This window comes from Balaenoptera physalus, assembly GCF_965194825.1.
Source record: "Balaenoptera physalus genome assembly, chromosome: 15".
Taxonomy (NCBI): domain Eukaryota; kingdom Metazoa; phylum Chordata; class Mammalia; order Artiodactyla; family Balaenopteridae; genus Balaenoptera; species Balaenoptera physalus.
The window spans coordinates 55,967,841-55,982,761 of record NC_138894.1 but is presented as its reverse complement, the minus strand read 5'-3'; the positions used below and the strand labels follow the sequence as shown (position 1 = coordinate 55,982,761).

General features: G+C 42.3%; 1 protein-coding gene across 21 annotated transcripts in view; it reads right to left on the bottom strand.

Annotated features, from left to right (window-relative positions):
- Positions 1 to 14,921, bottom strand: part of NRXN1 (neurexin 1) — a 1,120,109-nt gene that overhangs the window by 549,572 nt on the left and 555,616 nt on the right. For all 21 annotated transcript variants that reach the window (XM_082427614.1, XM_082427616.1, XM_082427619.1 and 18 more), the window contains 2 exons: positions 13,770 to 14,151; positions 12,365 to 12,555 (listed from right to left, as the gene is read on the bottom strand). In XM_082427614.1, coding sequence (XP_082283740.1) covers positions 12,365 to 12,555; positions 13,770 to 14,151 — 573 coding nt within the window. The remainder of the gene's footprint in view (positions 1 to 12,364; positions 12,556 to 13,769; positions 14,152 to 14,921) is intronic.

The following is a 14,921-nucleotide window of genomic DNA, read 5'->3' as shown; positions in this document are numbered from 1 at the left end:
ACACACCTGCATGCTCACTGAGTAATCTCATGAAAATAAAGCCAATTTGCTTCTATAGTCATAAACGTTAGGTATCTAAATTCCAATGAGTGGGTAGAACTCTTATGACTTCCAAATTTGATTTTTAGATATGGAAGCCACTTTTCAGTTGCCTCCCACAGAGAGATAAGTAAGACACCTGCATGCATCTGTAACCCAGCCTAATACCTGTGTGTGAACAGGTGGGTGGGCACCAAGAAACTGGAGTTCAGACCTTAATGTTTCCCTGTAGTAAGGCTTTAAAAGTTAATATTGACATCATAATTATGGACAGGACAGCAAATGCTTTCAACATTCTGAAATTTCTATTTCTAGCTGATATTTTTGAAATAAAATTGCCCAAAGAAGGAGAATTTTTGAAAAGTGTGATTGTAAAACTTAGCATGAAGACAGATGTTGTGTGTTTGGCCAACAGACTGTAAGGCAAAGCTGGTGGCAAATAATAAAGTGAAATTGCTACGGAGGGGTGTGTGGTAATCCATCTTCTTTTTAACCACGTTAGGTCAGTGACACTGTGGCAGATGGGGTGCGAGTTCGGGCATATCAGTTCATGCCAAGCTAACTTTGTCTCATGCTTGGTAAATCTACCTTTTGGTAAAAACAGGGTTCAAATATTTTCATTACTTTTCCATTTTCCCCACCCAAGTGACAGCCAGTTTAGATACTGTAGACATACTTTAGCAGCATCTACTCTGTCACCATTTCACGTTTCGTTTTCCACTCTCTGGGTGTTGTTCTCTGGGACTGCATACGGTCGGCAGAGCTTCCCCATCTCACAAATACTCTTCCACCTGACACGTGCACAGCACCTCAGTTTGAATGGTGCTTTGCCGTCTCTCGTTCCATTTGATTCTCATACCAACTCTTCACAATAGGCAGGAAGTTGTTATTATCCCTACCTGACAGGTGAGCAAATTACCCTTCTGGAAAGGTAAGTGACCTGCCCAAGGTAATGCAACCAGTCCCAGGAGAATAACACTGGCACCCCAGCCTCCAAGTCCCAGGTGACCTCTTTTCCCACTGTACTACACTGCCTCCTAGTTTTACTAAAAACCTTCTCAGTGACAGGAATAGAATGGGTAGAGGCGTTTAGAAATGACTGTTCTGTAAGTTAATAGAGACTTATAACTAGGGGACCTGTAAGAGGACCTATTCAAACCTGTTATCTTCCCTGAAATTTTGAGGAGCTCAGTATAACAACTTGGCTTTCTTTTTCAAAATAACTTTTCTTATTTCAAAGAAATTTTCTTTTCCTATTTCAAAATAAATGTACATTTATCTTGGGTGGGGAAGATCTAGTGGTGTACAGAGTAAGTATAAAAGAACACCTCTTCTCCATCATAATGGCCTGTTTAATGCAGGTCAAAAATGTCACCTGCTCTCCACTTAGATATACAGAAGAAAAGAGGGCAAAGCCACCAGGGTTTTCTGGAGAGCTTGAAAGGACAAAGTGATACAAAGCGCACAAAAAAGCTTTACAGGCATTGCCAAAAAGCTTCTAAAATATGATGAGCTTCAGAGAGTCAAATAAAACTCTTATTTTTTTCTTAAGTACCTGAACTTTTCTGTATTTTTTCAAAGAACGAATTGCTTCTGTGCTTAAAGGATGGAAGAGTTTCAATCAGGTCATCAAATCCCACTGGAATAGTATATAAAATTCCCTAGGGCGTGTCTCCAAATACTTTGTTCTTACAATACTTAAATTATTCTTAAGGAGAAATGCAAATAGTTAACAGCAATAATCAAAAAGTGGGTCGAGAAGGTGTGGGGAACTTTCCCTAAAGGCTAGGAAAATGGAGGCCTTTAACAGTTGAACGGACTAGCAAATAACCTACTGGAACAAGCTGATGACGGATTGATAGGCCAATCTCCAATCATCCAACCAAGTACTATATTTGCCTGGGCCTGCTTTAAGCATCTATAAATGCAAATGTTCTATAGAATACATATTAAGGACACACAGCAATTAAAATTGTTGGCTGTTGTGTTTGACGAAGACTTTAGGAGCTAAGGAAACAGAACCAATATATAGGTTCCATACAAGGCATATGCATGGGAAGAGCAAGTGGAAAGTGAAAGGAGAAATACCCAGTTATTTTGTAATTACCAGAAGTGACATTTTCAGCATTACACAGGTAGTAATGTAGAAGTTTGAAGAACTATGTTTTATACAAAGGAGGAAATAATTTCTTTTATTACATGACATTTTTCCCTAAGATTAATATAAGTACTATCTTTCACTCTAGATATCCAGAAGGAATCCCTTCTAATACGTTGGGAAATATATATAGTAGTATTTAAATATTTCTATGGACCTGGGTTCAAATTCTATCTCTGGGCAATTCACTTAGTCTTTCTAAGTCTCCATTTTCTCATCTGTAATATGGAAGCACTAATGTCTCACTCATCTAATTGTTGTAAAGATTCAGAGATCATACTTGTAAAATACAGCATCAAAATTGAGGTTCTGACTGAAGTGCCAACATAAGAGATATATGATAATGTGAGTCTGAGGCAGATACTGAGATGCAAAATTTACAAAGGAGATGATTAAAATACTGGTTCTCAGTCCTTGAAACCCTCAGTTATATGAAGAACATCATCATCATCAAAGGGGTCCAAAACTGGAAAGAAAGATGCCCAAGAATATTTTCTGAGGTAAGTCCTACGGTGGGATAAATTTGCACTACTGCCCGATAAGGGGGGACTACATTCCAGCCCCAAGCCTAGTGGGAAGGCTCTCAGGTCTCCTGGAGAACTTGTTTTATGTTTCCTGAGATTGAGGGATACAGAATTGCTGTGTTATAGATACAGTACATTAGTACAGGACCTTAAAGAAGTCTTTTTTACAGTCCCTGAACTGCAAGGTGAAACCAGTGATGGGAGATCCAAACAGTGTTTGTGTTGAGGGGGAGCAGGGCGGGGAGTTGGGGGGTGGAGGTGGGGACAGAACCTAGTACAGCGTGGCTAGGAATGCTAATAACCAACCTCTAAGAAACCTGGGAATGCCAGCTGGGCTGTCCTGTGCCAGGGCAGTTATGGGAAAGTGGCCTAAATATTGCCAAACCCTGTCATACCCAGGTGGGCCTTACAAGTCCACCCTCCTTATAAACACTTGAGCTTTAAAGAATACACTGGTTGAGCTTGTGCACAGTTGTGAGAATTAAATGAGATCTTATGAGTAAAATATTTATACGAGTGCATGGGATGTGATCAGCCCTCAGAAATGGTTAAAATAATTATTATTACTGTTTGATTTTATTATCATTACTGTTTAGGTGAGATGTTTAACCTTCCTAAGCCTCACCTTAGTTTCATCATCTGTAACGTGGGGCTAAGTACAGCAACCTCACCAGTTGGCCACAAAAAACAAGGGGATAATATATGTAAATCTCTTAGCTAACGCTTAGTGAAAAGCAGATGATGATGAAGATGATATGACGGACCTTGCCTAAGGACACACAGAATTAAATGGTAGAGACGCTATTTCACCCAAGTCTGTCTGACCCCAAGCCTGAAACTTAATTATAATGCTATATGGCTTCTTGTATTATCCTTAAGAAAAAACACAATAATTAATTGCAAAGGCCAAGAAAGGGCCCCTTTTAAGAGCAGACACAGAAAACCACATTAATGTGGCATTAACAAGAAACCCTGATTGACCCCATGGGGTTCTGAAGTAGCATCGGAAGTACCCTCCAGTGTATGAAAATGATGGGCCAGCAGCAGCACAGTGGCATTAAAAATGTGCTTTCCTACATGAGTAAAGTTAGCAGAACAGGCTTTGAAGCATCTCTACAATAGTAGAGGTGACTTTGTACTAGGTCCACCCAATTTTCCAGTCTATTCCGATTTTGACCCATGGCTCTAGACGAATTGTTCAGGGTCAGGGGTAGAAGCTAGCTGTCCTCTGAGTCACGGTGTAAGAGGGCTGGAGCTGCATTATTATGAAACCCTAACTCAATGAAACAACTGCCTGAATATACTAGTGATACTTACTTTTGAGATTTATAATGAACAATTGTAATATTATCCAGATGCCAGCTGGGGCCTCTCTGTCCGTTGTAGATCTAGAGGGGCCTGGTTTGAATCTTTCCAGTTCCACAGAGGATGAAAATCTGGTTTCCTTCCTCCTGTGTCCCTGTGAATTCCAGTGAGACTCCGACTTCTGCTTCTGGCTTTTGAATCCCATGTGCTGCCTCTGACCCCCGATGGACACAGTCTCTGTCTCCACCCACAAAATAATTTTGTTCACCCAAGCATTTATGATTTTAGCCATCTGAACAAATTGGTGCCATGCAATGCCCGGTTTCCCACCATCTAGATGACTGTAGCCTCAATCCCAAGCCCCTGCTCCAGAGCAAGCCAAACCCATCCCTTTGATTTTTGCATAGCAGCTTAAAGATCACCTTTTGGAGCCCCTGATGGCTCCACTTACACCCCAAGTAGACTGTCCAAATATTTCTTCAAACAAATCCAGAGCAGTCATATTTTTACAGTGTGACCCTGCCTCCTATCCCCCAACCCTGGTCACAGGTAGGACGTGTGTTCCAATCAAACTTACTCCCCCAAGAATTTGGCCCTAGGCCTCCTAAACTCAAGTCAGTCTCTCCTGGGTATTTGAATTGGTCAGGGGTGGAAGGCCAGGTCTGGGGAGGCCAAGTTTGCCAACGCTGGTGAAAGCAGAGAAAGCCAGTGTGCAGAGAGGGAGGAGAAGGAGGGCTCCCCGGGAAGCCAGGAGAAGGCAGCTCACAGCCCCCATGGAGACCAGGAGAGGAGGAGATGCTGGCTTGCTGCTGACAGCTTTCCTGATATGGCTCTCATGAGCTCCAGCTGTAAATTTTCTCTTTCTTGCCCTTGGGTTCCTTGAATGCTCTACTCTGCCCCACTTCCCCCTTTTTCATTTAAGTTAGTCTATATGCGTTTATGCTACTTGTACTCCAAAGACCTTTGTATTTTTCTCCCTTCAGAAAAAAAGAGGGAGGTCTGAGAGCCATGAAAACCGAAGACTTAAGGCCTTCTTCAGTGAGAGAGATGATACCGAGCTTTCCTTCCCAGATGGCCCTGACATAGGGAGCTCTTGGCCGAGAAGCTCAGCCTCTAACAAGACAGCTCAGCTGCACTCCTGGCGTTCCCTGAAGAGGGACAAGCTGTGATGAGGCTGAGGTCTTGTGAGCAGTCAGCTGGCCCTTAAGGACCCAGCTCTGAGCACGTGCAGGCACTTTGTTCTCCACAGCATACATGGCACCAGCTTTAAGAGCTCATCTCATCTCATCACCGTCCCACTGGGACATGGGAAATGGGCACCTTGTCCAAAAGGCATGTGAGCACTGGATTCAGATTTCTAGGAGGCCACACTTTCTTGTGGGAGGAGAGGGAAGCTATTTCTCCTGGAAGAGGACATCCTTGCAGATATTCCAAGCACACAAGCCAAGCCCTGTGGCTGTCAGAGCTCAGCCAGGGTCGAGGGTGAGAAGGAACCAGCATCAGCACTTAAGTCCCTATAACACCTGCCCCAAAGCAACTGCAAAGGGGAAGGATTGAGGTCCTTAAAGTTGCACCAGAATACAAAGCTAATGGGTGACCCATGTGCTACCAGGTTCCATCTTGACCCTCTGGTTGACCATACGAACTGGCTTCTTCGGTGAGTCTACAGAATGCCTCACATTTCTTTTCAGCATGTGTTCCAGGCTGTCACTAGCAGAAAACTGAGGTGAATCTGAGCAACGCAACTTGTTTTCCCTGGCCTATTGCGAAAAGTGTTAAACTGGGGATCAGAAGACCAGCCAGATCTAGAACACTGACTATCTGGCTGGCCGTGCACAGTCTCCTGAGCACATGTCTCTTGTCTGTATAAGGAAAGGCTCAGATCAAAGTGTCTCCAAGATCCCTCCAAGCTCTAAGTTCCCAGGATCCTAAGAGTGGGAAGAGGAATTTTAAATAATAGAATTGGTGGGAGTTGAAAAAAACTATGCATAGTAAAACTATGCCCAATGTAGAAGAGATTCCAAAACAAGTACAATGAGTGAAGGAATTAAAAAAAGAAAACAGAGCTCGCTGGTAGGGAATAAAGAAAAACTCTGTGGCAGTCATGGAAGCTGGTCCAAGGGTTATAAGGAAGGAGAAGGAAGAACTTCCAAGCCGAACGTTAGACAGCAGGTCCGAGGCAACTGGGCCTGGGAAGGAAAGGATGTCTCAACGGCGGGGGGGCAGGAGGGAGTAGTATTAAAACAAATTGACAAAGGCATTATAGGAAACAGAGGAGACTGAGGCTTATTTCTGCAAAGCCTGGGAATTCAATGGAGACGTCAGGAGAAAAACAATAGTTTCGTATTTCTAATTGTCTTTCAATTCTTATGTGGGAAACGGAGTAACAAAAATGTCAAGTCTTACTTTTATGTACTCAGAGCCCGACTGTCTCTGTTCTGTACCATGACAATTGCCTCCAGAGTGATCTCCTTCCTCAGCCCATCCTCTAAACCGAAGCCAAAGGAATGATTCTCAAGCGCACCATAAACTCCACTCTCCTGCTTAAAAAACCCTTAATTCCCTCCTCTTCACCTTCTGCCATGACCCTTAGGGCCCTTCTGAATAAGCAAATCACCTTGCTTCCTTCTGGGAAGCTACGAGAGCCTTCCAGCCCACAGCCTCCTTCCCAGGGACCATCTTTTAAGCTCATGTTTTATGCCGTGCAAATCTACCTCTGGGTTTACAGCTACTCGGTCTGAGGAAGTGAGCCTGGCCACAAGCAGCAGGGCAAAAGCCCATGCAGTTGTGTTCTAGACAGGTCCACTCACCATATTAGAGCATGTCTTTGGGGGAATCTGAAAGTGAGAGGAAGAGGAGAGTAGACAGAAGTGGAAATGCACACAGGAGCAAAAGCAATAGGTAGAAGCCATGAGGCAGAAGCCAAGAGTAGGAGAGACCAGGAAGCAGGAGAGGAGAGAAAAAATGATCTAAGTGGGAGTAGACACAGCAGAGAGAGGTCGGTGGTGCAGCCCTGAATTAGGGAGCAGTGGGCACTTGTACCCAAGGGAACATGTAGAAGGGTTGCTCTTAAGATCCCAGTATGACTATTAGAACAAAGTTTTTATTCTCTGTGCGGCCTCGTTGTTCAGCAGCTGAAAGGATGTCTTGTCTCTCTTACTTCCTAATGGATCCTTAAAAAAATCTTCCATTAACTGAAGTAATGTGAGTAAATCTCTTTCCCTTACATACCGAAAAAAAAAAAAAAAAGAAAGAAAAAAATCTAACAAAGATAGCCTAACCAACAGGACAGACAGCATGTTCAATGCCATCTCCTGCTTTAAGGCTAAGCTCAAAGTCAGACTCTTCTCTGAAAGTTTCATATTTGAGTAAATTATCTGGGTAAGGCAAGCAGGCTATCAGTTGTTACATGGCTGAGTACACAAAGCTTGGGTATATTTAAACATGATCAGGGTTTTGGAATAGAATCTGGATCACTGATGTATTGCAGCAATGATTTGTCTAAAACACTGAAGGGTAGAAAAAGGTGGGATATGTGGTCTATTCAGGCCTGGAGAGGGTAGGTAGCTGAGTAACAGAGTCTGATATGAGATCAAGATGAAAAGAGCAAGAATGCTATTCATCCTCAAATCTCTGCTTAGAGATTGAGTCTATTTGAAATGAAAGCCCTGGTCCAGTTGTCTCTGCTCAGGGGAGGGAGCTCTTAGTGGCTTGGAAGCAGGATAAACAATAGCAGGTGTTTGCTTTCAAGGTAAGATTTAAGGAGGGATACAAGGAAGGTTAACAAGCACGCACTAGTCATGGTGGTAAGAAGGGAAGAGACAAGATGGTAGGGCAGAGGGAGAGCTCGCTCAAAACCCGAAGGGCCAAGGAATTGGGGTATGAGAGAGAAAACAAAGGGCAAAGCTCTGCCTGGGCTGACCTAGATGTGGCCTATGAAGGAATTACTCACTTTTAAGTAATTTTGCTAAGTGGCCACCTGAGGGCACTGTATCCTCTGCGCCTAGGAATCGTTCACTTTTCCCTCACCAAGTAAATTTTCCTCAATTTGCTGAAGGATAAACTTAATAATGTCTTAAGGAAGGGGACCCATGGAAGATGGGGGCCAAAGACAATCCTTCCTCCCATCTTTGCTCTTGAACTAGATTAACGAATGAGCAAGACTGACCTCAATTCAAGTCCCTGGGTAATTTCAAGGATTCAATAAAATAAGCTCATTTAAATCTATTTAGTGTTTAGTAGGGAATCAATGCATATGAGCTCCTTCCCATATACATACACATGCAAACATACACTTTTGTCAAATACAGAAACAAGAGAAGGAACAGCAGGAGGAGTTACACCAACCCTTTCTCTCTCTAAAGGGGCCAGGACTCAGAAGTCCCACAATGAAAGTAAGTACAACTGTGCTCGGCAATCATTGCAGAGAGCAAATTTCTGCTGCTCTTTCCACGGCGTGCTGCAGCTTGTACATAAAAGCCAGAGGGGATGCAACGCAAACAGCTGGGAAATAAAGATGAAAGCAAAACTGTATCAGCGGGAAGAGACACACAACCCCCTGAGAACGCGGCAGTGTCACGAAAGACAATCTGAACGAGGTCACCCGCGTGGAATTCCTCTCCTCGGAGAGATCATTAGGCTCTTGCCTATTTCTGACTACCTTCTTCCGAGTCAAGCTGGGGAATGGGATAAGCGGCCCCTCGCTTGCACATTTCCACACTAAACGCCTGTCTATATAATGAAACAGAGCCACCAACAAAGGCATGCGTTATCCTAAAGGCTAACTGTGGAATTTTAGTTGGGCGAAAACGGAGTCCGCTTCCCAGCGCCAGTGGAGCCTGTCGAGGCTTTTTCCTCCCGCTCCCGCCTCCCATACGGCAGGTTTTGCGGCCTTATGCTGCCCTCTAGCGTCTTTTCCCGGTATGGTAACATGAGAAATACACGCAAGGATCCTGAAGCTACCAATGTCACTTTGGCCCAGGACTAGTAAAACAAAACAAAACAAAACAAAAGTAAAGTTCTAACATAAAAGCAAAACCAAGTTTTGTACTAAAATTCGAAAGCGAGTTAAATTTGGCCTTGACATAGACGCTGCATTCATTCAAGGCTCTGAAACACAGCATCTAGATTAGTAAGTGCCCTTTAAAAATGCAGAAGACCTGGCCTTCCCTGTACTTCATTCTCAAATGATCCCCGCCTCAGTCTGTCTGAGGGGGTTGCAGAAATTTGCACCTCAAGAACCCCACCACAGGACTCTGATGTAGTTAAATAGGCTGACCTCACTCTGAGAAGAACTAAAGATTATGGCAGTGACCTTACACAGAGTGTAGAATAAATCTGATAATTTTAATTCAGTAAGGGCCAAAAAATACATAAAATAAAACCATTGTCCAAATTCGGTCACCTCTCATTGTTTCTGCATTGAGAGTGGCTGAATCTTACATGAGTAGCATGCAAAGGAGACAGTGCTGTTAAATTCAGAGTGAAGAGTTCCTGTCTGTGGTCTCCTGTCTCATTAAGCTCCCCTAATTCCAGGGGCGGCATCCAGGTGGGAAGGAGAAACAATGCCTCTTCGAGCTTACTCATCCTTTAGGTATCTCTGAAACATTCCTTCCTCTAATATTCTACCTGGTGATGCCACATTCTTTTCAATGTCCTGATGTGTCTCCAGGGAATCCTGTTCTCTGTCCTGTCAATGTTCCCCCCGTGTCAGTCTTCTCCTTGGGACAGAAAGCTTCTCGTTACAGGAAGCCTGCCGCCCTCTTCGCACCTGTGCTCTCCACTCTGAGCACGGCGTCAGCGCCCAGTAAACACTCCTCATCTGACCAAGGCCCCTGGACCCACACACCAAAAGGCGGTGCTTGTGGAAGCGGGGAGATGTCCACCCCAGGACCATGCTCTCTTCTCAGGCTCCCTCGAGTTGGGGACACACATGCCAAGGGGGCTTCTTGGGGTTATTGCTGTCATTGGATCACACATCCAATTGATGAGTTCACAGCTTTGACTTTTAATGTTTAAGTTTAAAAAAAATTTTTTTTTGATGTGGACCAGTTTTAAAGTCCTTATTGAATTTGTTACAATATTGCTTCTGTTTTATGTTTTTTGTTTTTTTTGGCCGTGAGGCATGTGGGATCTTAGCTCCCCAACCAGGGGTCGAACACGCACCCCCTGCGTTGGAAGGAGACGTCTTAACCACTGGACCACCAGGGAAGTCCCGAGTTTTAATTTTAGGAACTTGCTCTCACTTTATGGCATGGTTGGGTAAGTCTGTAAACAGGAAGGAACTTCACAAGGTAAAGGGGGATAGTCATTAGTATAGAATCTCTTTATAAATCTAGAAATGTACCTCAAATTTAAATTGTGTTATTTTTTTAAACACAAATGCACTCAGTCAGAATTTAATACTTAGCATCTTAATATTTATATAAAATGCTATTTTCAATTCATAGTTTTAGTTTTTTATCATGGATAAAGCCTTTCTTATATTCAGAATCATGAAACACTCAACGTTTTAATAAAAATCAGCTCTAAGGGTTTCTTAGGTTTGTAAAGGTCCCTTCTACCACCAGAAAGAATCCCATACCATGTCCTCCAATTACCCTCACTTCAATTTTTTAAGGAACAATAGGCAAATATTTACTTCTCAGGAGGCAGCACCCTAATTGTCCAATGAGATACCCACTGCCTGGCACTGTTTCTCTGTTCCCTCAATGAGTAGGTCTGTGCATGTCACGTACTTCAATCAAGCAGGAACTGCTTCTTTTCTAGACGTTTTAGTGTTCCACCTAGTGTTCAGCGTTTCTAGGGAAGCTCATTTATGCTTACTGAGGTCTCTCCCTACACAAACAGGACCACATTTTGCTTCAGCTTTGGTGGCTGGCATGGCCAGCACAGTGACTGTCACAATCTCTCCCTTTCCTTGACAATTACCACCTGAGCCCGCTGTGCAGAACAGGGGCACCCACGAAACAGGGACAGCAAATGCCCTCTGACATTCACTTCAGTCAGAGAGAAGAAAGAGGTGTAGACTGTAAAACAGCATTTCCTTTGAATTTCATTTTACTTTGTGAGCTAAGCTATTAGATTTGTAGGTACAAACAGGCTCTCTTTGAAGTTAACAAGAGGCCCACTCTGAGAAGGGAGACAGCCATCACCACACATTTTATGTGTTAGACAAACATGGTGCTGGGATTGTAAATATATTCTGCAATTACAGAAAGTGAAACCCTTTTCTGTCTTCTTTCACCTTACTCACAGCTTTTTTTCTCTAGAAAGAATTCTGTTGGGTTTTCTCTTTCCAGTTCCCTAACTCCCCTATGTATTTATCTTTTAGATCAAAGGGAAAGATCCCATCAGTACAAATGAACAGCTCTTGCCAAGCAAAAATGATGACCATGATGATTCCTGCAGGGCTTTGGAATGCCTCCAATCAGAGCAGGAGGAGCAATGGAGGGGCCATGTGTCAGAACCAGGGTTATGTTTTGCTCTGCTGAAGTAGTTGTTTTAACCCTGGGCAAGCCATTCAAAGCTCAGATTTCCTACATTCATAATGAAGTGCTAATAACATCTTGTCCAATGCTTGTTGTTGTGTTAAATGAGATGGATATATGGACATGCTCTTAGCGAATCACAAAGACCCATTCAAATAGAAACTTCTGTTATTTTCCATTATTGACATAAGTTTTCTAAGTATTTTGTCTTGCTCACTTGAGAAATCAAGTATCAATAAGGAAGGAAATGTAAAGCAATTATACTCCAATAAAGATGTTAAAAAAAAAAATAAGGAAGCAAAAAGTCTGTTAAGACTTCCTTAGCAGCTGGTGAAAGAACATTCCCATTGGTGTTTGTGGGTGTTGGGAGGGATTCACCATTGGAGACACAGGGTATAAGCCAGCCACAGACCCCTGTTGGTGAGAGGCTCTGTAAGTATCTAGGAAACCTCACCAAGAAGAGAAAACTAATAAGCTCTAGAAGAAACTCAGTAGGTATCTGGTTACCCTGACTCCAAATCAACTAAAAGCTATTGGGACTAAAGAAACTTGCAAATGCCTACTTTTCTTTATAATATCAAGACTAAGATACATTCTTCTCACTCCTTAAATTTTAATCATGCATGCATTCTTAGGTGTTGCATTTTTTGAGCTGCTATTAAAAATACGTGTTTCTGCCACATTAAAGGGGGAGAAGAGGCATGTGTGTTGTATTATTAATTACATGTTGGAGATGAAATTCTGGTCAGTCTTTGCAGAAGGTACCCCCCCACCCCAAAGCAAAGGATGTGCCACATGAGCACAAACCACGTGGGTTCCTGCCTACTGCTCTGACGCCGAGCACTTACTCTTAAGGTCCAAGTTCCTGGCTCCCGCTGTGATTTGCGTTGTGATTTTCGTGTCAATCTTTACAGTGTGGAGGTTGCTGGTGTCCCTTGATATCATCACGTTGTGCCACTGATTGTCATTGAGAGGTTTATTTGAGCTCCCTTTGATGAGGTTAGCACCATTTCCCAAATCAAACACGTAATGTAAGTACCTGGGAAAAAAGGGAAGGTGGAAAAGTGCCATCACTTTTTGAATTTCTGATGGAGTCAAACTACTTATTACAAACAGAGATCCCCTTTTCAGGTGGTTGCATCCTTGCTAGAAGTCATGAGAGTGAGTTGTGTAGAAGCTCAACTAACAAGAGGGTAAGAAACACTACTCTGTTTCAGCAAGGAGGATTATTCATTGTCTTCAATACAGGAAATAGTGAAAATATTTTTAAAATTGTGGTCCACATTCCACTTCATCACTGTGGAAGATAAATATCTGTCACTACTCATTCCCTATTTCCACCACTCTCTCCATCCTTTGCCAACCACACAGAACTGGCGATTCTCAGCTTCCTGCACTTGTTTCCCGCCATCTTGAATGCCTATTTCTCTATGGGAAATGTGCACTCATCCTTCAAGACCAGCTCAGGTAGCCACTCCTGGACTCATAGGTTTTCCTAATTTTGCTAAATAATCTCCTGAACCTTTGCCCAAGACCATATTAGGAAACTTCCTGGTGCTTTTCTGCTAAATTTATGTGTTCACCTGTATCCCCTCGGGTTGTGCGCATCTGTGTGCCTTGGGGTTGGTGGAATCTGAAGTGTGCACGGGAGTGGCAAGGAATATATATATATATATATATATATATGTAAACTAGTGTGTGGCATATTATCTAGCCAATTGTAAATGTGCAATGATATTCACCGATTGAATGAATAAATACCTAAATCAATGAAAAGATATCAAATGTTCATCACAGTTTCAAGGAAATGTCATAAAAATCTTTCTAAATTCTTCAAGAAACTCTGACATAGAATTAAGCTTCAGTTAAATGGGATTTTGTGGAGTTGAAGTAATCTGCTTGCATGAATTAGCCATTTAACTTAGCTATTTAACTTAGCCGGCAAGTGTAGAAATTCTTTTGTGGAATTACCATGTGCGTAGTAAGGAAATCCACATTTGAAGAGTAAGACTTATGGAATGCCTACAATAAATTAGAACTCAACGCTATTTGTACCTTATGTATGGAAATGTAGATATAAAAAACTGTACTGAATCCCTATTAACTTTATAAGATACCTAAAAAGTGGTTTAAACAAATGCATTATTTGCAAATCACCCTCCCTGCCCACCACCTTCTGTTTAATGTATAATTGTGGAACTTGAGGTTCATTTTCATAAAGCTCTGTTTGTCATTGAACGGACCTGTACTTACCCTTTAACTAATTCAACCACAATAAAGTCGTTTCCATCCCCACTGTTATACAGGATTAGTCCATCTAGGGATGTTGTCTTGAACTGGAAAAAGAGATGCATAGAAGTGTAGGCTTGCAACGTAGCTAAGGCAACATAGCTCGATTTGGTCTTGAAGGTGACAGGGTCTGCTATGATGTTCCTGAAGCCAAACCTGGCATTGAGCTCACAATAATCTATGTCGCCATTTTTACACAAGTCAATGTATGCCATTCCATTAAATGTCAGGCTCTGCAGGTGTCCAATGAAGTTGGAGGGAACAGAAGACAGATACCGGCGTTCCGTGATGATGCCAGTCTCTATGTTATGAAACTCCAGCCTCGTATGATCCCCCGCCATTTGACCTAAAAGAGAAGATGGTGTATTATTATTTTCTGCATCTGAAGGGCACTTGCAACTTTAGACTTCCACAGCAATATCACATTTTAAAATGCAAGGATCTACACACCTCCTTGATATTCAGTTATGTATAGCAAAAATGAGAAATGACCTTACATGGTGAGGCTGAATTACTTAATAAAACTTTCTTAGATCAAGTTTTAATCTCTGTCCAAATTTTAGTCTTAACAAAAATGACCCTCATTAACTAAAGTTGCGGAATTTTTTAAAACTAGAAGAAAGAATAAAGGAAGGAAGAAATGAAGAAAGGAAGGGAGAAAGGGTAAGAGGAAGAAGAGAGAGAAAGGAAAAGGAAGGAAGGGAGGAAGGGAGGGAGAGAGAAAGGAAGGAAGGAAGGGAGGGAGGGAGGGAATGGAGGAGGATTAGGGGCAATGGCTATCCTAAATCATCCCAGTAGAAAGTGATACATCCCAGCTCCATGGTGATGTGACATTTGTCTTTATAAAGAATGTTCTTCAAGAAAAACAAAAAGTAACTATATATTTTCCTATATCAATAGAAATAATGAAGAGTTGCTGACTATTCTTCTAATTACGAACCATGAAAATGTATTTGAAGTTAAATATGTACTTTTCACCTTCCCTTTTCTATACTAAATAATTCCGTCTTTCCTAGACCTAGTCTCCCAATCACGAAGAATTCCTGTTGATCTCTTCTGGCCCTCTGCCATTTTCCTTGCACTTAGGTTTTGGATACCTAAATTGAGCACAACATA